This window comes from Fistularia commersonii, chromosome 28 (assembly GCF_037954325.1).
Source record: "Fistularia commersonii isolate RoL2024-O1a breed Wild chromosome 28, RoL_Fcom_v1.0, whole genome shotgun sequence".
NCBI classification, from domain to species: Eukaryota; Metazoa; Chordata; class Actinopteri; order Syngnathiformes; family Fistulariidae; genus Fistularia; species Fistularia commersonii.
Genome location: NC_141311.1, coordinates 5,217,960 through 5,239,881, shown reverse-complemented (window position 1 = coordinate 5,239,881; position 21,922 = coordinate 5,217,960). Strand labels below are relative to the sequence as shown.

The 21,922-nt window shown below is 39.5% G+C and overlaps 4 protein-coding genes across 5 annotated transcripts; all 4 read right to left on the bottom strand.

Annotated features, from left to right (window-relative positions):
* Window positions 1-313: 313 nt before the first annotated feature.
* Window positions 314-9,157, bottom strand: tyk2 (tyrosine kinase 2). 2 transcript variants are annotated; one of them, XM_086175675.1, is made up of 24 exons: window positions 8,974-9,157; window positions 7,965-8,161; window positions 7,739-7,859; window positions 7,485-7,626; window positions 7,215-7,378; window positions 6,641-7,016; window positions 6,353-6,535; window positions 5,766-5,923; window positions 5,568-5,685; window positions 5,276-5,459; window positions 5,055-5,173; window positions 4,811-4,969; window positions 4,633-4,720; window positions 4,281-4,408; window positions 3,724-3,859; window positions 3,084-3,235; window positions 2,857-3,007; window positions 2,675-2,766; window positions 2,405-2,594; window positions 2,003-2,121; window positions 1,466-1,638; window positions 1,055-1,172; window positions 853-963; window positions 314-763 (listed from the first exon to the last, which is right to left on the bottom strand). In XM_086175675.1, exons 2-24 carry the CDS (start codon window positions 8,146-8,148, stop codon window positions 647-649), a joined length of 3,483 nt encoding a protein of 1,160 aa, XP_086031801.1. In that variant the 5' UTR covers window positions 8,149-8,161; window positions 8,974-9,157; the 3' UTR covers window positions 314-646. The 2 variants fall into 2 exon arrangements, with proteins under 2 accessions (XP_086031801.1, XP_086031802.1); XM_086175676.1 differs by lacking the exons at window positions 314-763; window positions 853-963; window positions 1,055-1,172 and having other exon boundaries at window positions 1,462-1,638.
* A 1,805-nt stretch (window positions 9,158-10,962) lies between these two features.
* LOC147217299 (hsp90 co-chaperone Cdc37) lies at window positions 10,963-15,426 on the bottom strand. Its single transcript, XM_086176201.1, has 8 exons — window positions 15,071-15,426; window positions 13,799-14,080; window positions 12,574-12,679; window positions 12,342-12,457; window positions 12,124-12,246; window positions 11,757-11,939; window positions 11,598-11,669; window positions 10,963-11,367 (listed from the first exon to the last, which is right to left on the bottom strand). Exons 1-8 carry the CDS (start codon window positions 15,176-15,178, stop codon window positions 11,230-11,232), a joined length of 1,128 nt encoding a protein of 375 aa, XP_086032327.1. The 5' UTR covers window positions 15,179-15,426; the 3' UTR covers window positions 10,963-11,229.
* A 691-nt stretch (window positions 15,427-16,117) lies between these two features.
* On the bottom strand, window positions 16,118-17,161 carry cmc4 (C-x(9)-C motif containing 4 homolog (S. cerevisiae)). The gene is made up of 2 exons (XM_086176089.1): window positions 16,933-17,161; window positions 16,118-16,851 (listed from the first exon to the last, which is right to left on the bottom strand). Exons 1-2 carry the CDS (start codon window positions 16,988-16,990, stop codon window positions 16,646-16,648), a joined length of 264 nt encoding a protein of 87 aa, XP_086032215.1. The 5' UTR covers window positions 16,991-17,161; the 3' UTR covers window positions 16,118-16,645.
* Window positions 17,162-17,881: 720 nt separating this feature from the next.
* Window positions 17,882-21,784, bottom strand: LOC147217297 (vascular cell adhesion protein 1-like). The gene is made up of 4 exons (XM_086175821.1): window positions 20,659-21,784; window positions 19,634-19,903; window positions 19,211-19,543; window positions 17,882-18,687 (listed from the first exon to the last, which is right to left on the bottom strand). The coding sequence occupies exons 1-4, from the start codon at window positions 20,708-20,710 to the stop codon at window positions 18,416-18,418; spliced, it is 927 nt and encodes a 308-aa protein (XP_086031947.1). The 5' UTR covers window positions 20,711-21,784; the 3' UTR covers window positions 17,882-18,415.
* Between the last annotated feature and the right edge of the window lie 138 nt (window positions 21,785-21,922).

Sequence of the window (21,922 nt, the reverse complement as noted above, 5' to 3'; positions counted from 1 at the left end):
TACTGATGTTGATTATTGCAAATCTATACCTCAGAGCTGGGGTTTCACTCATTTTGGGCCATATGGAGGAAAAGCTATTCTCAAGTGGGTTGGACAGGTAAAATCATGACATTAACGACTCTTAATGTTCCTATTGTTCATCGCACCCCATAAAACTGGTATCTTTTAGCTTTGCGAGCCGGATCAAACCCGTCTGTTGACTTGATCCGGCCCACAGGCCTTGAGTTTGATACCCCCATCGAGGGACACAGGCACACATTTAAGAGGACCACAATGTTTGTCTATTACATTCAATACATGAACAATTGGGAAACATGCTTACACAACTTTATTTTCATTGATAACACATGAAACGAACTTGAATTTCTTCCCTTGAAGATGTTTCATCTCTCATCTGAGGATTCTTCAGTTCAGCTTCAACAACAATTAAGCATGATGACAGAGATCTCCATGGACACATGAAAGGAAGGCATTTTGTGTTTATACAAAAAAGGCTAAAGAGTTTATGTGGATCTAGGCAGGCAGCACTGAGTGGTAGTAAAAATATTTCATCTACACGGTAGTTTGTGGCAGCTATTGTTTCAAAGTGATGACGAGAAGGCAAATAGGTCTTCATTTGGCCCCGATCAGCAAGACTGAGTCAGGTTTACATGAAATTGGAATTCATGTTAAATGGCTGACCTCCGAGCTTCTGTATGAGATATTGAAATGAGGGCCGTTGTTCAGGCTCTGTAGCCCAACAAGCTTTCATTAAGATCTTCACCTGTTGTAATACAAAAATGATGTGTTAATGAAAAAAGGTTCTCTATCATGCAAGCTAAATGTTTATTGTTTTAAAAGACGACACGTTACCTCTTCAGGGCTATCTCTTGGCAAAGGCAAACGCCCATTTTTCTCAAGCAGCTTTACGAGGTCTGTTAATGCGGTTGGCTGATTGTTTGCCCTTAGCATCTCAGAGAATTTCTAAAACGGGGAAAAAAATTAAATCACTTCATGAATTTATAATGGTGATCCCAATGTGCAAACTTGTTATTAGAGGCCAGGGATGACGTACTGTTGGGGGGCTTTGACTAGGGTTACAGCGTGTCAGGATCTCGTATAAAGTGACACCGAAGGACCACACGTCAGAGGCGAATGAAAATTTCTTATCCTTCAAACACTCAATGGCATACCTGAAGAGGTAAAAAGACCACAGCAACAAGTTTTACTGGTAAACTCTGGAAATATCATTGAACAGCAGCTTTGAAGTTCACATGCAAAATTTGATCAATCACAATAAGTGACAATTAATTTTGCAAATGAAATACCTGGCCAAGCAATTACAGCAATTGGCTGAACTTCTAGCAGTCGTAACTGATCTTTTGGGTCAATACTTTTTTTTTGACAAAAAAGATGAACAGTGTATTGAATAAATCTTAAACATATATCAAAGTAGTGCAATTCTCAATGTGCTGGACATGCTTACCAATACACTGGACTGTCCCCGTCCTCATGGACATGATAGTACAACTTCCCTTCAGGGATATGTTTTGTCAAGCCGAAGTCTCCGATCTTAACAAGATTATCATTTTCCATTAAGACATTACGGGCAGCAAGGTCCCGATGGACATATCGCTGTGTGTGCAAATAAGCCATCCCCTTTAAAAATGAAAAAAATAAAGCATGAATTAAGGAGGGAAAGTTGTAATTTTAGAAAATAATTACATTACTGTGAAATATAAAAATGGTAGAGAATCTCTTGGTTACATGAAGGAACCACAGTGTAATATACAGTGTTGGTATACTCAACAAAAAAAAAAAATGAATGAACCTAGAACCAGAAGCCTAGAGGCACAATCTACTTTAGGGACTTTCAATCCTACTTCCAATAAAATTCATGAAAAAAATGCTTCTTTCTCAGTCAACATAACTTGATATTTTTTCAATCTACACAACACTGGATATTAACATAAGATCACAAGGAATCAGTTGAGATGCAAAAGCTGTATAACAACTATCTCACCTCACATATCTGCCGAGCATAGAGAAGGCACGTGGTTGTGTCCGTTTGATGCTTGGGAAGATAGTCTTTCAAGCTCCCATAAGGAAGATACTCCATTATTAACTGCACCACTTGCCCTCCTGTCAATTGACAATGTCACAGAACTTTATTCTCCTGTTTCCATTAAATTTCAAATGACCATGTGGTGTTGATCTGCCACACTTTGAATGGATTTTCAATACTTCTAGAAGCACAACACTGGCCATAAGTCAAGTCAAGAAATTAACATTGAGCAGTGGAAGCTAAAACATGTTTAACTAATCATGAGGTCATAACTAATTATGACTTGTTCCAATTGAAAAAAAAGTATTTTTACATTTTTGGTCCATACAAAACATGTGAAGCAAACAGATGAAAGCTTACCCATTTCAGTACAACTGCCCTTGTACTTGACAATGTTTGTATGATTAAGGGTCTTTATGGTCTCTATCTCCTTTAACCAGGCAGTGAGCAGGAAGCCTCTTTCCTGTTTCAAAGTCTTCAGCGCCACCAACTCTCCCTCCCCGTTGTTGGCTGGGTCGTACCTGCATAAAGTCACCTTTCCAAAATGACCCTTAAGAAAAGCACAAGGTAATGGATTACTCTTTCACACATAGGACATTCTAGCATCTTGGTAAAGGCATTGAAATTTACCTCGCCTAAGTCTCTTAACTCCTTCAGATAGCGTTTATGGTACACATTGGAATCTTTTTGTGTGTGTGTCTCACTGGGGGAGATATCAGGGTCTGTTCACAGAAACAAGACAAAAAACACTCTGTTAATGCACAGAGACCAGGTGATTGACAAGACAAAAGGATAACAATTGAAGAACCCACTTTTGTTCACAATTAATGTGAGATCTCTTAACAAAGTCCAGAATGATGGCCTCTCCGTTGGGTCATAGGTCCTACACTTTCTGATGAAGCTGGCTAATTCCTGGGAAGGTGGATCTGGTAAATGTCCCTTTCGTTCATAGAAGCTCTCTTTCTGTGACAGAGAAGGGGACTCGGGGTTAAAATTGGGGGTCAAATTATTGAAATATGCAGAACATTACCAAACCTACCTCACACAATGTGCTGTCACTGTACGGAAGATAGCCATTGTTGAAGATTTCAACCAGTGTTCCTCCAAAGCTCCACTGGTCAGCAGTAGGACTCATAGAACTATCACTGTCTATACACTCAGGTGCAATCCATGGAATGTGCTCCACGCGCTCTGCGATAAATAATAAGAATTTGTAAGAATCGTAATACTAATATTTATGCAAAACTTTAATGGCTATTCACTAGTAGATAATTAGATGGCTAGTTTAGAAATAAATAAATAAATGACTGAAGTCAGAACATTTATCATTGTTCAATATCTACAGCTGTAACATTATATCAAATTCATGTCGTCCTTCTTGACTCACAAACTATTAGTCTACATAGTATCTAACTGTGTGTGTGTGTGTGTGTGAGAGAGAGAGAGAGAGAATTTGTCTTGTTATAGGGAATTATAGAGAGCTTTAATGAAACTTTGTAGGATAAAACTCAAAAGGCAACTTGAACAAAATTGTAGGAAATGGCTCTAGCTGAGGTTTCCTTCTTCCTAAATCTGATTAAAATAAGGCGGAAAAGCACTCAGAGTGCAAAACATCCAGAAAGGCCCTGCATTGGTCTAAGGTAAAGAGAGGTTAATTAAAACTGGTTTCTGTCACTAACCTACTCGGGAGAGCATGTTCAGAGCAATTCCTGGGTCACTCAGCTTGACAAAAGGATGGGATCCTTCCTCCAGGCCAGGCCTTGCCACTAGAATGTTCTTGGCACAGACTTTTCCATGAACGAGTTGTTTACTCCCCTAGAGTGAAGTATTATTGCTGGAGTTAAAGATTTGGGACGCATAGTATTAAAACGTGAGACAAACAGTTATTGTTGGTCACGAACCTGAATGAACCTCACTGACTAGACCAGTCTTAAGAGATCAAGAATAAGATGAATCTGATTTCCTAAGTTAGAGTTGTTCAGACATAACATATGATATCTATTCACAGAGCTCTGCATGCATTGAATGGTAGTCTATCTGAATAAACTGCCTACTGATGTAGTAAAATACCTTCTATACTGCCGTAGAGTGGCTGACTGTAAAATTTTGCAATCCGAAAGATTAACTGTGGAACACCTCAGGTAAATAATTCATTTATATAATTACTTAGCTCTAATTATTTTAAAGCAACAAAAATTATACTGTTCCAGGAGAATAAAGTTGTTTTTCAACTCACAAAGTAAGTCAAGGCACTGGCAAGTTGTTTTGCAACAATAAATTTCCACTTAGGAGTCAATGATGCCTTCTCTCTGCGAAGAAAAACATCCAAAGGCCCAAATTCCACAAACTCTTCCACCATAATGTCTGCAATGGTAGGAACAAATCTGAGTGGTTATCATCCAGCCAATCAAAAACAAATAAAGAGCAAGATTGGAGACTTTTACAAAAAAATAGTTTCATGCTTTACTTGAAAAAGGGAAGTACTTTATTTGACATGACCACACATACAACAGGGTAGCAGCAGGTAAGGAAGTCATGCAAATAAATAGAATTCAGTCTGCATAAGTGAACAGTATGATTGTCCTTACTTCCTTGTCCTTTGACCGACAGACCATGAACACGCACCAGGTGACAGTGAGAAATTTGGTTCATGATACTTGCGGTTTCAAAAAAGGCCTAGAAAAAAGATGAGGATGATGTAAACAGCAGGGCACAATGAGAAACTCTTAAGATTATTGCATTTGAATTTTACCTGGAACTGCTTACCAATGCAATATTTTTATGGCTTTGTTCTAGAGTCTTGAGAACCACTCGTTCCTTCTTGTCAGTAAAGTTATTGTTGGACTCGCCATTCTGCCCGTTCCATTGCTTCAGCATATATCCTGAGTAGATTTTAGTTCGGGTCCCGCGGCCCAAATTATCTTCCTGCTCATAAGACATTCCATGGGTCAGTCAAGGATTAAAAAAAGAGAAATGGTCATCACGAAACACTGATGTTGGTCTTCATCACCTGTTTTATATCTCTTTCCTTGATTTGGCAGAAGCATAGGTTTAACTTGTCAATGGACACGGACCCCTTGGGAGCAAAGGAATCAGAACCTTGCCTCATCACGAGAAGGTTGGACAGGTCTGCAATACACAAACAGTGTCACGCCTTCGTAAACACCCACACATCCCATACTCCAATTATGTAATGCCAACATTCAAGGAAAAACTTCCAAAAGCACAAACCTCCATGTTTCGGTGAACAGCACTTTTTGACAGAATAGCTTTCCGGTCCAGACTTGATTGCAAAGTCCTTGAGGCTCTCTGTGAGTTCCTTCACACTAGAGAATTCTTGTTCCCATCCATGCAGATGGAACTTCGAACCATTGTACTGAATACGAAACTGCTTGTGGTTTGATATCGATCCATTCTGTGGGCAAAAACTACATAAATAACACTGGCCTGTAGATGGCTAAAAATATTTTTGCCATGACTGCCCCTCGATAATATCTTCAAAGGAGTCTGGATGTCAACAGACCTCGTTTGGATTCAATACAGCCAAGATCATGCGGTGATAGTCGTGCACACTCCAACGTACAAGGAAAACTCCCTCTGTTGTTGCTTCCTTTTTCAACTTGGATCGCACAAAACCATCCCTGGGAACACACCAATTGAAAAATAACACACCATTTCTTACCATCTATAATATAGAAGTAAGAGAAAAAAACAAACTCACTGCATAGGTCCATGAAGTTGGTTTGCTTCGCTCAGCACAACTCTTGGGGGAGCCACTTCACGACAAAAGTAGTGGTTGGGGTTTGCGGTCAGCCTGTAGTAACCATCTATGAGGGAGACGAAGGAGCGAGCCTCCTGACTCGACTTCATTTGAAACTCCTACAAACACACGCAAAACTGGATTACAATCGCAGCTCACGCCAACGGTTGGATGTAAAATCAAAAAAATTGAGAAATATTACAACCACTGTTCCCTCTAAGCTGCACGTTTGTGCAATCGCCCACTGCTCCAGCGTTCTCCGTGCACAGCAAATCTGTGCTACGCATGAAATAAAATCCAAGCTGAACTGTAAATAAAATAAATGTGTTTAATTTATTTACATTTCAGCTTTGCTGTGCGCGGAGAATGCTGGAGCAGTGCGTGATTGCACAAACACGCAGCTTAGAGGGAACAGTGATTACAACGCCCCTAAAACGAAACAAAAGAAAACCTCAGTTGGTGGATTCATTTTCGATGTCAATGGACTTGGTGCAGCAGCTAAGAGACACTCTCAATTAGGCTTGTCATGCCACAAAATGTACTCTCACCATGCAGTGATTTTGAAGAGTGCTAATGCACACATTATCTCCATCGATGGAAATAAGAGTAATTTCAGGGAAATCGCAGAAGGAAGTCCATGTATTGGAGGTGACTCTTTGAGTTTGGCTAGGTTGTCTCGTACATTTCTTGGGCTTCAAATCACCATTCCCAAGGTAATTGTCTCTTTTGGCCTGAGAAACGAGAGTGAACGATAATTAAGTGTACAATAGCTAAATGAAAATGCTATGTTTCATTAAATTTCAAAGAGAAAGTTAATTGATGTGTGTTTGACAAACCTTCTGATCCAACAACACCCTGAAGTGAATACCTTTGACACCAGACACCATAATTTCATGTGTGGGAGGGAGCGTGGAGTTGTCTTGAAAGATTCTCTGGGCGTGGACAGGGTTGGAGTAAAAGATACTTCCGTACCCTTCCTCCCTTATTTTTAGCTTAGACACAGAGAACATCTCTGTGCCAAAACACGGTGCCAGGTGTTCAAGAGTGAGGATGTACTTGTACATAATGTCCAGGAGACCCGGCTGTTTTTTATCCATGGTCTCCTGGAAGGTCCGCACAAACTTTTCAAACATCCACCGAATCCTGATTTTAGTCAAGATTTTGTCTTCGGAGATGATTTTGGCAAAAGACTGTGGAATGCAACTTTCAAAGCTGTAAACAGAGATAACATTTCATTATCCTGATCAGAGAAGATTGAAAAAGTTTGAATCACTTAAAAAAAGGACAAATAAACAAATATCAGGGGATATTTAATAATATGTAACCCACTGTTGTTATTTTAGGTATAAAAAATGATCACTGTTGATATTTGTAATGTTATTAGGATGAAAATATTATTTACTGCTTTACCTGATCCTTTTAGCCACACTTTGTAAGGTGCAGCCTTCTTGCACTGCCTCGTGCAAGAGATGAAGTACAGCCATTGCCAAACTCTCATTTTTGAAGTGACTCATCTCCTCCTCAGTTTGCATTTCATCAATTTGTACAAGTTCATTCACAAATTCATATTTAGCCTTTGTGAGATAAGCACAGTGAAGAGACAGCACTCTGAGCATCGCAAATATAATATATGGATAAAATGAATAAATAGGAAACTACGGACATGATGTTAACACAAACCTGGGAGAATAAATACTCTAGTGCTTTGATATCAAGCACAAGCTGCCCCCCATCTGTCCCACTATCTGTCCCACCTTTGAGGCCATAACGGACTACACTGGGCTCTTCTTTATTTAGTCCATGCCAGTTTCGAAAGTAAAACCTAGGAAAAAGGTAACAGAGTTATGTGTGCCCAAATATGCAGAACAACTTGTTGAGCAGCGAGTCTAATTTCCGTGTCGATAGAAAAAACACTATATAAAACATCAACAAACCTCATACAGTAGTGAAGCACGAGGGGGCCATTCTCTGGACTCAAAATGTCATTTGGACTGTACCAGCACTGTAAATGTGGGTCATAGAGTGCAAACAACACATGGCAAAGAGGACTTATCCCTGGGGAAAGAATAAAAAGGACTCTGTGGTTACACACATTTGTCCCACCAAATTTATGAATCACAGTAACAAATGCTATGACATCTTAAGAAACATAATACTGACCAACAGCTTCTGCTGAGAAGATGCACAGGTCTTCTGTTGAGATGTCTCCACTTGTGTGTGACAAAAAACGCTCCCCATTTGGAGTCCGAAAAAGATAAATATGGATGCCTTTATCCTGAGGAGGATTTTTCAATTGTGATGAATTCCCTTGGTTTGAACATGTGAACCACCCCCTTCCTGACATCGTGGGGAAATTCCTATCATCAAGATAGACAGAGTTGCGCGCGCGCGCGCGCGCACACACACACACACACACACACACACACACACACACACACACACACACACACACACACACGAATACATTTTAAGTGTGTGATGCAGCATTTGCCTTTCTTAAGTGGCTAACTGGGAACTTGTGTCAGGCCAATTCTGAGATCACCCAACACTATGTGATCTGTGATCTTTTCGTGGAGCATATTTCGTGAAGAATGTTTTCCTTTACTTTCATATATTTTATGCAACGTCACAGTTACATAAAAATCACTTGAACACATGTTTCTATTTCTTAATCCTGTCTCTGACCCAGATAATAAAAAATGTCCTTGTACCGAAGATCTAAAGTGATAAATGTTATCACGTTTAGCCGGCAATTAACAATCAACTTTAAATAAATACTGAGGAAGCTAATGTTCATTTTAAACGTCGTAAGGGATCAGGCGTCGATAAATACCGATTAAATAAGTATCTTAGATAACATGCAAATATGACGAAATAGACAAAGAAAAAAGAAAGCGGACACTACAAAAAGTCGAAAAAATATGCTGTAGCGCATACGAATAAAGGGGCCTTCGGGATCCGAGTCCAGTTCGATGTATTCTGTACAATTGACAGCCAAATGAAGTATGTATCTATTTAGTAAATGCCGTCAAAAATGTTGCACCGTCCGACGGAATAAACCCGGAAATGAAGCTTTCTTAGGCTAACTTTCGACGTCGGGACTGACATCTGTGTACATGACATGAAGCAGCTTGTCCGAGGCAGCGTCGACTTGTTACGAACACCTTACCGTCAAACGGCCAGCGCTGGAAGGCGATACATAAACCACGTAGACCCTACACGGTAAATAAACGTTAAATAAACACACCGGACGTCGTAAGTTGACCGTCCTCACGGTTTTTCAACAGTTTCGATATTGAAGGCGACCTGTGTCACAGGGAGTAATCGTGAGTTGAGATTCGCGAGAATTACGTCAGTTCCCGCAACCCCCGCGAGGCCACGCCTTCCCGCACGAGCGCTCACGTACGCCAGAACGTGATTGCTCCGGCAGGATAAAGACAGTACAAGGGATTTATTTTTTGTTTTCTAAAAACCTACAAACTAAACATGTAAAGGTTAAAAAACAAACAAACTGGAGAGTAAACCTTAAAATTATATCTCACGTTCTTAAATTTCAAATTGAAAAGTGTTTTCTTTTCAAAAATGGAATTGACAGAATGGAAAAGGCTTTTTTTTCAAAATAGGGCCCGCTCAGAAAAGATACAAACAACAAAAATAATCTTTCATCATTCAAAAAAAAATATGGGTCAAATTCTGCATATACACAAACGTATATGTCTTGAAACATAAACCTTAAAATGTGGGGGCGAATATTTTTTATTTGAAAGGGGAGAAATTGGAGTCAGATTTTATTTAAATCACACCAATCCACAACCGCGTTGTCTCATGACGCTTTAAATTTATTGTATGTTCAAACCCTTTAAAAATGTAATCGGCTCAGCGCTCCCCCTTGAGCAAACACTAGCCAAAGGCAAGAAGGAAAAACTGCCTTTTACAGGGCAGAAACCCTTGGAAGACCCGGATTCAATGTGGTTGGCCTTCGGTCTTGGCTGGTCCCGCCGAAAAAGACAAGAGCAAGAAAGAGAGAGAGGGACACAGAGATAGAAAGCAAGCGTCAAGCATGCGATTGAGAAAATGTTGTTCACCCGAATGAGATGGCAATGCAGTGTTTTGTAGATGAGGTTCTGTGCAGAATATTGGTAAATATAATTTCAGTGTTATGACTGTGTGAGCAGCTTATTTCTGTTGACTGGATTATATAACCCTGTATATAGTTTTTATATATAGGGACCCTGAGGGAGCGTGAATTGAGAGATGGGAGTGCAGAAATGGAATAAGTACAGATACATGAACCGAGTTATTTTGCAGGATATTAGATCATTTGAAAAAAGAAAATACTGAGCACTTTGGGGGGAAAACAGCCCTTGGTGAAGGGTTCAATGCACCAGGCATATGAGGCAATCAAAACCATTTTTTTTAAACATGAATGGAAGATAGTTAATTCCCAACCTATTTTTAAGTAAGTTATGTCTTCATAAGCCATGGTTCCAAATAAATTTTTGACACTATTGCTATATTTTGGTAAATGCATATTGTTAATAACCCAAGACCTTGGCTGGGAAACAAGGAATAATGCTGAAAGGTGCTATATAGTTTAGCCCCAGTCCTATAGACATGTGGTAAAGAGAAACCATTCTGAGCTTAAATGGCACCTTTTGCATTTTATACTCATGATTCCATCTCAAACACTATGGCAGTTCAAGTGCCTTTAAATAGGGTCATATGCATTCCCTGGAGCTGTACAGGGCAGTGAATGCAACTGAGACCTACTTCCAGACAAGATGAGTCTCACACATTCTCCAAGAACCATGACTCCATCAGGCTCACAGGCAGTTTTGAATGGACAATTTCTTCCAACCCGGCCCCCCCCAAGAAACCAACAACACTTCAGTCCTGTACAGTGGGAAGAATTTAACCTTTAGTCAAGTAAGATTGTATAAAATGTCATTTTGGAAAATAACCACTCCAACACATTGATTGGTTGTCCAAGCCTTCACTTTCAAATACTGAATATCTAAAATTGAACCAATAAAACCAATAATGTCAAACGCTCAGCCTGTAAATATACCCATCGGTTTCCAACTGAAGAACCATTCATGAAGCCATCATGCATGTGAACTTGTACATGCACCGCCCACAAATAAACAAGTGTACATATCACTGTAAGAATACACCTTTAGTAATGTTGAAGCATGAAACCCACAAACAGTATAAACACAAGCTGCAGTTAATTTCTAAGCAGGGGTTACAGATGCATCAGTTTTGTGCAGGTAGAGTGGAAGCTAATCCCTTGAGTATGAGCTCATTACATCTGAGACATTGCTTCATTGTTCCTCAATTGGCAAACTAATCATCGACAAATCTGAGTTTCAAGACAGTGGGTAAGTAAATTTGCACAGACAACAAATCACATGACCAGCGTTGGTCATTCATTCTTTGTTTGTTCGATTTCCTGTTTCATCTCCTCATAGATGGGATCTTCTTTTTCCTCCCCATCATCCGTCTTGGAGTTGGGAACCCAGAGGCCAGAGTCTATACACCTCTTCATATGTGCTTTTGCCTCCTACAGAAGTGAATACAATCACATTTACAAGATGGGAGAAAATACAAAAGTTAATTTGAGTGATCTATTAGTAGGTCCACCACCAAAAATGCTACAGTGTGGAACGGTAACATTCAAAGGGAGTAAATAAGCCAGGCTTTTACTTCTGGAGTCATCAAATGGCCGTCACCACAAGTTGTGAGGTCCAAAAAGAAAATAATGGAAAAAAGGAACTCTGATATTTAACCTACCGTCGGATCCATTTTGCTAATAACTTCTTGTAACATTTGGATGTCCTTCTCATCAAAGCATTTCTGCATCTCCTGCAATCAGAAAAAGGACCTTGTTCAGAACTTTTCATTCACCAGGTAAGGGGAGCTATTGAGTCTTCTTGAAAGCAAAGGACTTACAAGTGGAAGGGACTCATATACTTCAACTGGATCCAACCCTCCAGGGCCGAGGCGCTTTTGTCGTTCCTCTTCTTCGTACTCCTTCATGGCCTTTTCAATACGGATCTTTGCTCTTCCACGAACCCGATCTTTAAAAGACTCCAGTTCATCATTGAAGGCATCTTGGTACTGCTGATCTGATGTCTGTGGGGATGTTTCATTAGCATTTACAGCACAGTAATCAGTCCATGCCTCTGTGTTACTCAGAACAAATATTGAAAAAAATCCCTCAAATAAGAGAAAAAAAAACAAAACATTTACCCTATATTCATCACTCATCACTTAAAAGTTTCATTTGATGCCAAGGCACTCAAACACATGCTGTTACCTTGATCTTGGCAAAAAACTGGCGGAAACACCCGCGGGGGTCCACCTTGAGGCTTTTTGCCAATTCCAGAATAAACTGCATGACGATGGTCTGATGAGCCACCTGCTCCATTAATGCATGTTTCTTGAAAAATAAGAAAGATATTGTGATGCAGTCAAAGAATGGAACACTTTCAGTAACATTTGTTGTAAGTCATTCATAAATTAAGTGTTGTGTACCTCCTCAACTTCGAGGTCGATGCACATTATAACCAGATAGTTAGCTGTCTCTTCACAAACTAGGTGAGGATTGTCAGAGAGATATTTCTGGCTGTCATCCCAGCGTCGCAACATGCCTGCAGTGGAGCAGTAATAAGGGATCATCTGTATTTATGTAGTAGGAATCTCAAACCAACATATCCAAGTAATACATAGGAAAGAATAAGGATGAAAGGATGTCAATGATCCTTACCAAAATGTTTAATTTGTTTCTCATATTTTTCCACAAAGGTTTTGTGTTTTTTCTCCTTCTCTTCTTCAGTCTCTTCCACGGATTCCGGTTTGACGTTCACGATACTCTGTTACAAAATAACAGAAAAAAAAACATTAAAAAACTACATTTACTATCAATAATGTAGAGGGAAATCAGTGACCTTGCAAAGAAACAATGTAGGGCTACAAACAGTCATACGCCTTGGCAAAAGAAAATGTCTTCCTCTTTTCCTTTCGGCTGTTCCCTTTCAGGGTCCCCATAGTGAATCATTGATCCCCATCTAACCAAATCCCCTGCATCCTCTTCTCTCACAACAACTAACTTCATATCCTCTTTTACTCCATCCACAAATCCCCTTTTTGGTCTTATACTTGGCCTCCTGCCTGAAAGTTCCAACCTCAGCCACCTCATTCAGATATACTCACAATACCACCTCTGAGCATGTCCAAACCATCTCCGGCACTGATAAACTGTCAAAAAACAATGACTCTGGAAATAATCTTAAAATGCCAAATTTTCTTGAGAGCAATCAGATTTGCTTGGGTGATACAAAGCCAAGAATTTAAGTACACTTTTAAATCATGGCAATTGGAAATGTATCTACTGTTACGCCATCATAGCACAGAAAGCATATTCATCATTTGAGAACACAAGACCTAAGACTGGATCAATAACTATAGTGCTCATGATGTCTCACGAGCCCAGCAGTAAAATGTTTGCCAACTAAAGACTTAAGAAGCCATGAAGTAAGTGATTTCTCTTTCACTATCATAAAGTATTTAAATCATTTAAATCAAGAAATGTATGTAATTTCATGAATTGTTCAAAACAACCAGGAGGCTGTTTAACAACAATGCGTAAACAGCAAACTAGAAGAAGATAAGTATATTAAGGTAAAAAGGAAAAGTAATTTTCACAAGCAATGTTCAGGAACATGTCAGGTTTGGCTGATACAACAGGACATGGTTTACAAAATGGTATATTATGTTATATATATTATATTATATGAAATCCTACATGATGGCAGCAAACTGTTCTGTGTCACCAATCACCTGTTGTGTTTAAACATACAGAAAAAGGCAACTCTAGCTACTTTCTTGATAGAAGTAATATGTTATGTGCCATAAATAGATAACAAAACAAAAACAAATGGCACACAGGCTTTCATAACCTATTATACTACAACGCTCTTTGTAAGCCTTACCTTGCTGAAGCCGTCTTTGCTGAGTGTGTCCACGTTCCATGGCATCTTCTTCTCTTCTCGGTGGTGTTCTTCCAATTTCTTCTCCCAATCTCGTTCCTCTTTTTTCAGCTTCTTCTCCTCAGTCTGGGCTTTACTTAGCTCTGCTTTGGTACCATCAGAAGTTGAAATGTTCAGATCTTGGATTTTCTTCTGTGCCTCGGACAGCTTGCGTCTGCAATCATTGAGTCCCTTGACCATTTCCTGATCTTTCCTTTGGAATTCCTCCATACGCTCCACACGTGCCTGCAAAACGTATCAAATCAGTCACAACCGTAGCTACAAAAGCTATAACCCTAAAGTAATACTTGACTTTAAATGGTTCATTAGCAACTTGAAGATTTTTTGTAAACTGTGCATAGAGAAGCAGCAATAATGTGTTAAACATCTACACGACAACACAACAGTGTACTTTATAAGTGATTGAAAAACCCATTTAAATTTCTATTTTTTGTTTCTAAATGATAATGTTTAAGCAAAGTATATTTCAATAAAAAATTAACCATTCTTTTTAAAAACTTAGTTACTGAATCAATCCAATGCCACCAACCAGGTCTTCCTCTGCGGATCCCATAATTTTCTCAATTGTATGACGGAAGAGGCCTTACACAAAACTTTTGTCCAAACTTTACACTTCAGAAGAAACTACTTCCAACAGTAATTTAAACAGACAGACTGCTATCATACCTTACAAGTAGGGAGGCGTGCACCAAATGTTCGCATTAAGGGGTTTGGTATGGAGAATCTGCATTTATCTAACCCAGAAGAATTTCCCATAGGAACTTTTTGGAATGGCATCAACAACATGCCAACGTTACAGCAGATACAACTTTTCTGTTATCTTTTACTAAAACGAGAGCGGTTAATCCTTACAATCTTAAATATAAAAGGCACTTGAGAAATCCCAGCTGCAATATTTATATCCTGGGCGGGATAATGACCGCTGCAAAATTTCGACTAACGTCTACAAGGCCTGTACAAGCTCTTCTCCACCGCCTTTGTTTCTGTGCTACATGTTGAAGGACAAGAGTCAAAATGTGTATCATAAACAGATCTGCGAATTCTCCATCTGCATTTGTAACTCCGACTGTTCGATTATCGCTTGTGTGATCGATCTTGAATCTTTCGATCGCAGGAAAATAGTAACGCTAATCCAAGTTAGCCCAGAACCAAAAAGCAGACGTTAACGCTCACCGCGGAGCAGTTTCCTGATCCAAAGCACTACGACTACAGTACCTGGTGTCTCCATCTGAAGAGGCTAGGTGTGTCGATGTTTGGGTGGGTATCATCTTCATCGTCTGAAACCTCAATGTGATCCCACACGCTGTAATCTATTCTAGACATTGTGCCAGAACCAGACTAAACGCAAGACGAGTAGGTTGCGCTATCGCTCGGCCGAGTAAGCGAGCTAACTGAGCTAACCCAAATGTTCAAGAAACAATATTATACTGGGGGAGACTGCGGTGTAAGGTACGGTTGCCTTCAAAATACAGGATCCGTAAAATCAATGTCAGCTTACACACTGTTTCAAAAGTGCGCTAGCGAGAATGCTCGATTTCTAGAAGGTACTGTGACTCATTTCCGGTTGACGCAAACGCGTCTTTACGTCATCTGTGACGTATAGTGACATCACGCAAAAGCAGGAAATGTTACTCGTAATTTTTCTGCACACATAAATTTAAAAATATTTGAAATTTCTAAATTCAATATCATCCGATTGTTTATCTAAAAGCAAAATTATAGCTTGAATCAAATTTAAAAAAGATATGAAGAATGACACAGATGCGGCGATTTACATGCTTTTTCATCCTGAAAGTGTTCAGATACTTCATAATAATTACAATAATAACAACTTCATAATAATAATTCCTCTGGTGCTGGTCGACGGCAGCCTACTGCTCATGGTTCATCCATGATGGGTTAATTACAGAGAAATTAGTTCCCCACGAGTGATTAATAAATGATAAGTAATTAATAGCCATGAAGAATGTCATAAAATTTGCAAACACTGAGTTAAAAAATCATATTCATCACTGCTAATGTAGAAAATCCCAACTTGGATTAATTACAGCACATACAAACAGCCACCGAAAAATGTTTGCCACTCCGATCACACACACGCACACGCACACACACGCACACACGCACACACACACACACACACACACACACACACACACACACAGAGGCAGAGAAGGTTTACTGAAAGAAGACTATTAACACCAACCCCCACCACCCAGATCTCTGTTGACTTTGTTTGGTGAGAAACTTTGCATTGCAGTACAACATAGTTTATTTCATATGACCACCATCTTTTTGTTACAGTTTTGAAACACAGATGCTGAAAAATTGTAACCCTTTACATAACTGCTTACATGGAGTTCAAGTTAAAAAGATTGGGTGTCACTGGTGTAGCAGGCCTTTAGTAGGTCACTTATGCACTTAAACTGCATCAGTAGCTCAATGTTGTAATTACAACATTACAAGCTCCAGGACAATTGTACAAAATGTGTGTCTTTCTTGCCAGGAAATGTAAATCCAACTGAATATTTCTTACTCTACTTTGGGACTGTCAGATCACAATGTAAGCGGCAAAGATCCCCTTCAAACATGGATATAAATTTGCTGAAAAAAGGTACTTGTTAACCATTAGAATAGTTTCCTGACGCAGTTTCAGCGGAAATAATATAATCGCCTTAAAATATCATAACTCAAAATGTAAAGAAGTTGCTTACTTTCCCACCTGAACTATGGTATCTAGTCAGCATCAAGACACCATGTTTTCCAAATATCAGCAAAATCCAGTCTTTATTAACAGTAGTTTTTCCGTTGACCTGAAATTAAACTAGTCTTTGTGACAGTAAATAACATCGGTTTAATCGGCTCCGTGTTGCTTTTCTCCGTGGGTCTTGAGTCCTTGAACCCGGAGCAGCAGACAGAGGTCGCAGCAAACAGCTCGCAGCAGCGCCGCATGTCTCTGATCACCTCCTCACATTGGCTCTCCACGTACTTGTGGGCTGCAGGGTAGGAAAATAGGTATATATACCGCAGTTTGCCCCAAAAACTAATAAAGCTTGAGATTCACTCATCATTTTCACCTTGCAGACACTTCTGAATTGCGCAGGCTTGTTTTTGACATGGATCTTTCTGCGGCATGTCTGAGATGAGAATGGATTCTGGGGCGGCTTCTTGTTGAAAGTAACAGATGAAGTAATAGTATAACAAGGGAGCTTCGACACTTGACGGACGAACACACAATCTGAAACCTGGGTTAGCGTGAGAAGTCGATAATGTTGCAGCTTCTTCCGGGTTTGGTCACGCAATGTTTTGGTCACGTGACACCAATACGCGCTGCTAAATCCGAAACAGCGACATCTAGCGGTCTTTTTTATCATTACACATTGAAAGAGGTGTTGAAAAACACCTTATTGTGAGAAATAATATCTGGTTCTCAAGGGCTCAATATGAAAAAAACACCTTCTTGTGTGGATCGTGAGAAGTGGTTTTGAGCAGTGAAGAAAAAAGAAAAAATGTAATAGGCATTCAATCTTATCATCCCTGGATGAGGTATTACTTATAGTTGTACAGTGACTTTAGGAAAAATGTGAAAAGCTTAAAAATAAGTAATCTGAGTCAAACTGGTTAGGTTGGACCCCTTAAATTACCTGAACCTCAAAAGCAAAATGGTTCTAATGTGCTATTTATGCCAATTTTATTATGATTGACAAGTGACAGGAAAAAGAATCAGCGCATCATTTGCACATTTAAAAAGAACTTTATATTTCTACATTGAACACATAAAAAATGAAATAATGCTTTGTAATGCACCAGTTTGAGGTAAATATATCAAGGTTGAAAGTACAGTTCCATCAACTTAAAAGCAATGGTATAAAAGTAGAATAAGTGTAATTACTAATTATTCATTAAAGATTCTGACATCAAACAAGTATAGAGTGCCTCCGCTGAATTACTGTCCAGTAAGTACTACCAAGGTTTACTAGATAAGCATAATAGATGCTATGTAAACAAATAAATTAACAATAATGTAATTAATCATTTATTCTTAAAGATAAGCAAATAAAGAAATATTTACAATAATCACGTGCTAATGTTTAACATTCCTTGTTAGTTGGAGTATCAGTTGTTATCATTATACCAAAGCTGCTCATGCTTTATTATGACACTCCAGTAATACGGAAACCAAGTCTAACCAAAGAGAGTATAAATTAGACTTCTCAAAATACAGTATAATTTGAAAAATATTCAAGGAACACTATAAAAAAACAAAGAGTCTCTATCTCAGTTCAGAATATATTCATGTTAACGTACTGAAATTAATGACATTTAGCGACATACAACATTCGGATCGGCTTATAATAACACGTTTATAAATATTTGTTGATAATGAATGCAATCTACTCTTGTGCTTGACGAAAATGATAGTAACCTCGAAATTACTGATTCCTCCTGGCTTATCCAATGTTGCCACTTCCTCTCCTAACCTTGCATCAGAAACCTTAAATGTGAAAGCAAGATAAGGCACTTTTTATGAAGCAGCACATCAACTTGCAGAAATGCCCCTCAGACTTCACTTCCTGCTTTGGTCTTTGTTTTCACAATGAACTGCTTGTTTGCTTTCTCGAGTATGTTTGAGGCAGTGCACGTGTAGGTCCCTGAGCTCAGTGAAGAGGAGGTCAGAACAGCCTCTTCCCCCACATTCTCCTGCAGTGGACGGAGGGACTGCCAGCTGTACGTAGGTGTGGGATTACCTGTGGCGGTGCAATTCAGGGTAATTTCACTACCTTCTATAAGGTCTATAGTTTCTGGTTCAGGGTTGAAGAACGTTGGGGGAACTAGAGAGAGAATAAGAAAGATTACATTTACCATCACTTAGAATTACGCATTTCCTTCTGCCAGATGAACTATTTATCCATCTTAATCATTGGTGTGAGTCGTTTGGCTGCATATGTATTGTGGTGTTGCAAAAAGCTCAACTCCCATGTCTTTTCGCCATATAAAAATACTCAAGATTACCCACAGAAACTGATTGTAATGAGTAATTTTGAACAGATGGAGTTCCCTTGAAATGAAATACTTTCTCAGAAAACTGCCTATAAGAATGTTTGAATCTCAAAATAAATTAGCAAATATTCTAGAAAAAAATATGTCTATGGAGTTACTGAAGTGTTTTTTGAGCAAACCGAGAATGGTCCCAATGTAACATCATACCGCAATTCACACCAAAAAGGCACAGATGAATAAATAGCACTATGGACCGGAGGAACAATGTACAGTATATTTTGTCCTGGGGTTAACTGTCCATTTCACACGAGTCAGTTTTTGAAATGGGAATGGCATTATATATTTGTGACTCACAGTATACGGAAGCATTTAGAGGCTCTGAGGTGACAGAGGGAGGTGGTTGTGGGCCCTCTGGGCCAAGTTCCAGCTCTGCCACACATCTGTATTGCGCTCCATTGTCAGCCTTTGATGGCATGATCATAAGGATAGAGGACACCTGGACAGGTGACGAAGACGTGAGATCCGAAAAGGAATGGTTGTAAACCTCGGTATTGCCCCTGTACCACCTCAAGTTGAGGTACTGAACAGGGGCAATGTTCTGCACCTCACAGAGCAGTTGGTACTCTTTTCCTTCCATCATGGGACCTGTGTGATTAACAGTCCGGATGGAGACGCTGTCTGGAGTTTCTGGATGAACAAGACAAATTCATGTCAGTAGAAACATTTTGCGAGTGTTCGGCATTTCTGTGTGGTGCCTACGGACAGGATGCCACTCACTGTAGAGAACGAGGTTGAGTTTTTCCTCGCACTGGCGTGGCGCTGTGAAAAACACCCCATAACAGATGGGCTCCTCAATCCAGTCAATGAGACTGTCTACCTTCCAGTGTACAGAGAGCTCCTGCTGAGTGTGTGAGGCGCTGATGACTGATTCCCAGCCCAGGACGCGTACAGGCCGAGTAGCCTCACAACCGACAGTTACTGGCTCCCCAAAGCCCACCACAACTCTGGAGGGCTTAAGGATTAAGGAGCAACCTTCACCTGACACACCTGAGACACACAGCAGCAGCAGCATCAGTGTTTTATATCCATCCTACTGAGACATCCTATGTGTTCCTTTATATATGTGTATATATATATATATATATACACATATGTGTGTGTGTGTGTGTGTGTGTGTACTGAGAAAATGTTGCATTTTGTTCATGTTTAACTATTAATGTTGTATTTTGTAATATATTTTGTAATTGTTGTAATGTATTTTAAATGTCAGTGTGTTTTGGTCTGTGACATAAACACAAGTCATCAAAGAAAACAAAACGTTGTCATAAAGCCCCGGTCATCAACCGACTTATGCTGAATACAAGCAGGTTATAGCCTTCAGCTCTTATGTAACCCTCTTACAACACCAAATCTCTGAAAAATAGACCAGGCATGAACTACATTTTAGCTGTGTTGAACTCTGAATTTTTGAATATTGTTGGGTAACTAAGAAAATGTAAACAAATTTGATTTATTTATGCCTATCATATATGTGTTAAAGGATTCGAGTGTAGAAACCTCATCAATGGCTGACCTGCTTTAGTCTATAAATATCTAAAATTCTGGTTATATTAACGGTATGCATTCAGCAGGCCTGGTTTGCAAGAGAGGCCAACTGTCTGAACAGATTGTTATAAAATTGTACTTTATCATGGATTGGGATTGGCATTTGCAATCACAGCAACTTGTCAATATCCCACTATAGTAAATCTGCGCTATTATTACAAGCCAAACAAATGAGGAAGATTAATCAAATGTCCCACCTGAGCAAAGTATGCTGAGTGTCAAAATCCACTTTAGATTCTCCTTCCCCATGTTCTTTGGATTTCTCGTACCGAGCCGTGGATTACAGAGCCAGTGAAAGAAAATTCCTACTTGAACAAGCCTGGCAACTCAGCAGGGTAACTATGCCGAGACAAAAGGGCCCCCTTCGTCACAGCTGACTTTGGGGGTGGGAGTAAAAGTGAAAGAGGGAAATTTAACAGGTGCTAAGGCCCCATCCGGCACCCCAGTCAGCCGACCACCAAGATTTAGCAGGAAATAAAAGCATGCAGACAGAAATGGTGTCAACACTGTGTGCAGATGTACTCAGACACAATAATTAAACTGTCCACGCAGAGTTTAGAGCAGCATTCTCATAGCGACCGATGGGGTACTGTTAAAATACTTGCACACAATATCTTTGATGAGACTAATTTTACTTTTTTTTTCTATTAAGCAAACCTCCCCCTTTTTTAAAATTGAAATTCTATTTATTGCAGTTGAGTGTTTGTCTCCCATTCATGCACTGAATGCAGCAGAACTCACTAACTGAATCAGCCATTTGCTTATCACATCATGTCTGCAATGAGTAAAAGCTTATTTTCACTTTTGCTTGTCTCCCAGGGCTCCTGAACTCCATGCTTTTTGAAATCCCAGCAGGCAGGCTTATTGGTGTTGTTCGGCTTGTAGCTTGTGAGACTCACACTGTGACCAGAATTCTGCAGAGTATCAACTCTATCCACAACCGCAGGATAATAGAGCAAGTCATCGGATGTTTTTTTGGTATATTTCTGGAGAGCGCGGATTTCATGTAAACCGATTTTTAAATATAGTGTGTCCACTTAAGAGTTTTACAGACAAATATGTCAATTTAATGGGCCCATCGTAAAATGTTTATGGTATAAACTGTGAGAATAAAGTAATATCCAGTATATAACAGTCAGAGTACACGGTGCTTTCTGGCAAGGCCGCCATGGACAGGGGCTGAACATAGTTTCAGATGAAATAATTTGTATTGGTGGCTAGAGGCAGATTAACAACTAGCCTTCTTTACATTCAGTTGGTTCACTTCTAATTAGTATGGCAGTCTCAGCACTGTAAACTGTAAGCCGGAGTGAATGGCAAGAGGTCCAGTGGGACGAAAAAAAAAAAAGATCGGAGTGAAACGAACAGAACACACAGGTTTGGATTTAACTCAATTAGTATTCTACCAAAGGGTGTAAGTGATGGAGACATTTCTGCAGCTGAAAAATATGCAAGAGTATT

Bases quoted from the DNA above. Each gene is read 5' to 3' on its own strand.
- LOC147217299 (XM_086176201.1), bottom strand. From the start codon at position 15,178: ATGTCTAGAATAGATTACAGCGTGTGGGATCACATTGAGGTTTCAGAC. The intron at 12,458-12,573 runs GTAAGGATCATT...GCTCCACTGCAG, and splicing joins GAAACAAATTAAACATTTTG to GCATGTTGCGACGCTGGGAT. The intron at 11,670-11,756 runs GTAAGTCCTTTG...TTCTGATTGCAG, and splicing joins TATATGAGTCCCTTCCACTT to GAGATGCAGAAATGCTTTGA.
- LOC147217297 (XM_086175821.1), bottom strand. From the start codon at position 20,710: ATGGGGAAGGAGAATCTAAAGTGGATTTTGACACTCAGCATACTTTGC. The intron at 19,544-19,633 runs GTGAGTGGCATC...TTGTTCATCCAG, and splicing joins ACTCAACCTCGTTCTCTACA to AAACTCCAGACAGCGTCTCC. The intron at 18,688-19,210 runs GTGAGTCACAAA...TTCTCTCTCTAG, and splicing joins TCTAAATGCTTCCGTATACT to TTCCCCCAACGTTCTTCAAC.
- tyk2 (XM_086175675.1), bottom strand. From the start codon at position 8,148: ATGTCAGGAAGGGGGTGGTTCACATGTTCAAACCAAGGGAATTCATCA. The intron at 7,627-7,738 runs GTTTGTTGATGT...CCTTTTTCCTAG, and splicing joins GTGCTTCACTACTGTATGAG to GTTTTACTTTCGAAACTGGC. The intron at 5,924-6,352 runs GTGAGAGTACAT...GTGTGTTTGTAG, and splicing joins CTCTTCAAAATCACTGCATG to GAGTTTCAAATGAAGTCGAG.
- cmc4 (XM_086176089.1), bottom strand. From the start codon at position 16,990: ATGCCGCAGAAAGATCCATGTCAAAAACAAGCCTGCGCAATTCAGAAG. The intron at 16,852-16,932 runs GTGAAAATGATG...CCTACCCTGCAG, and splicing joins AATTCAGAAGTGTCTGCAAG to CCCACAAGTACGTGGAGAGC.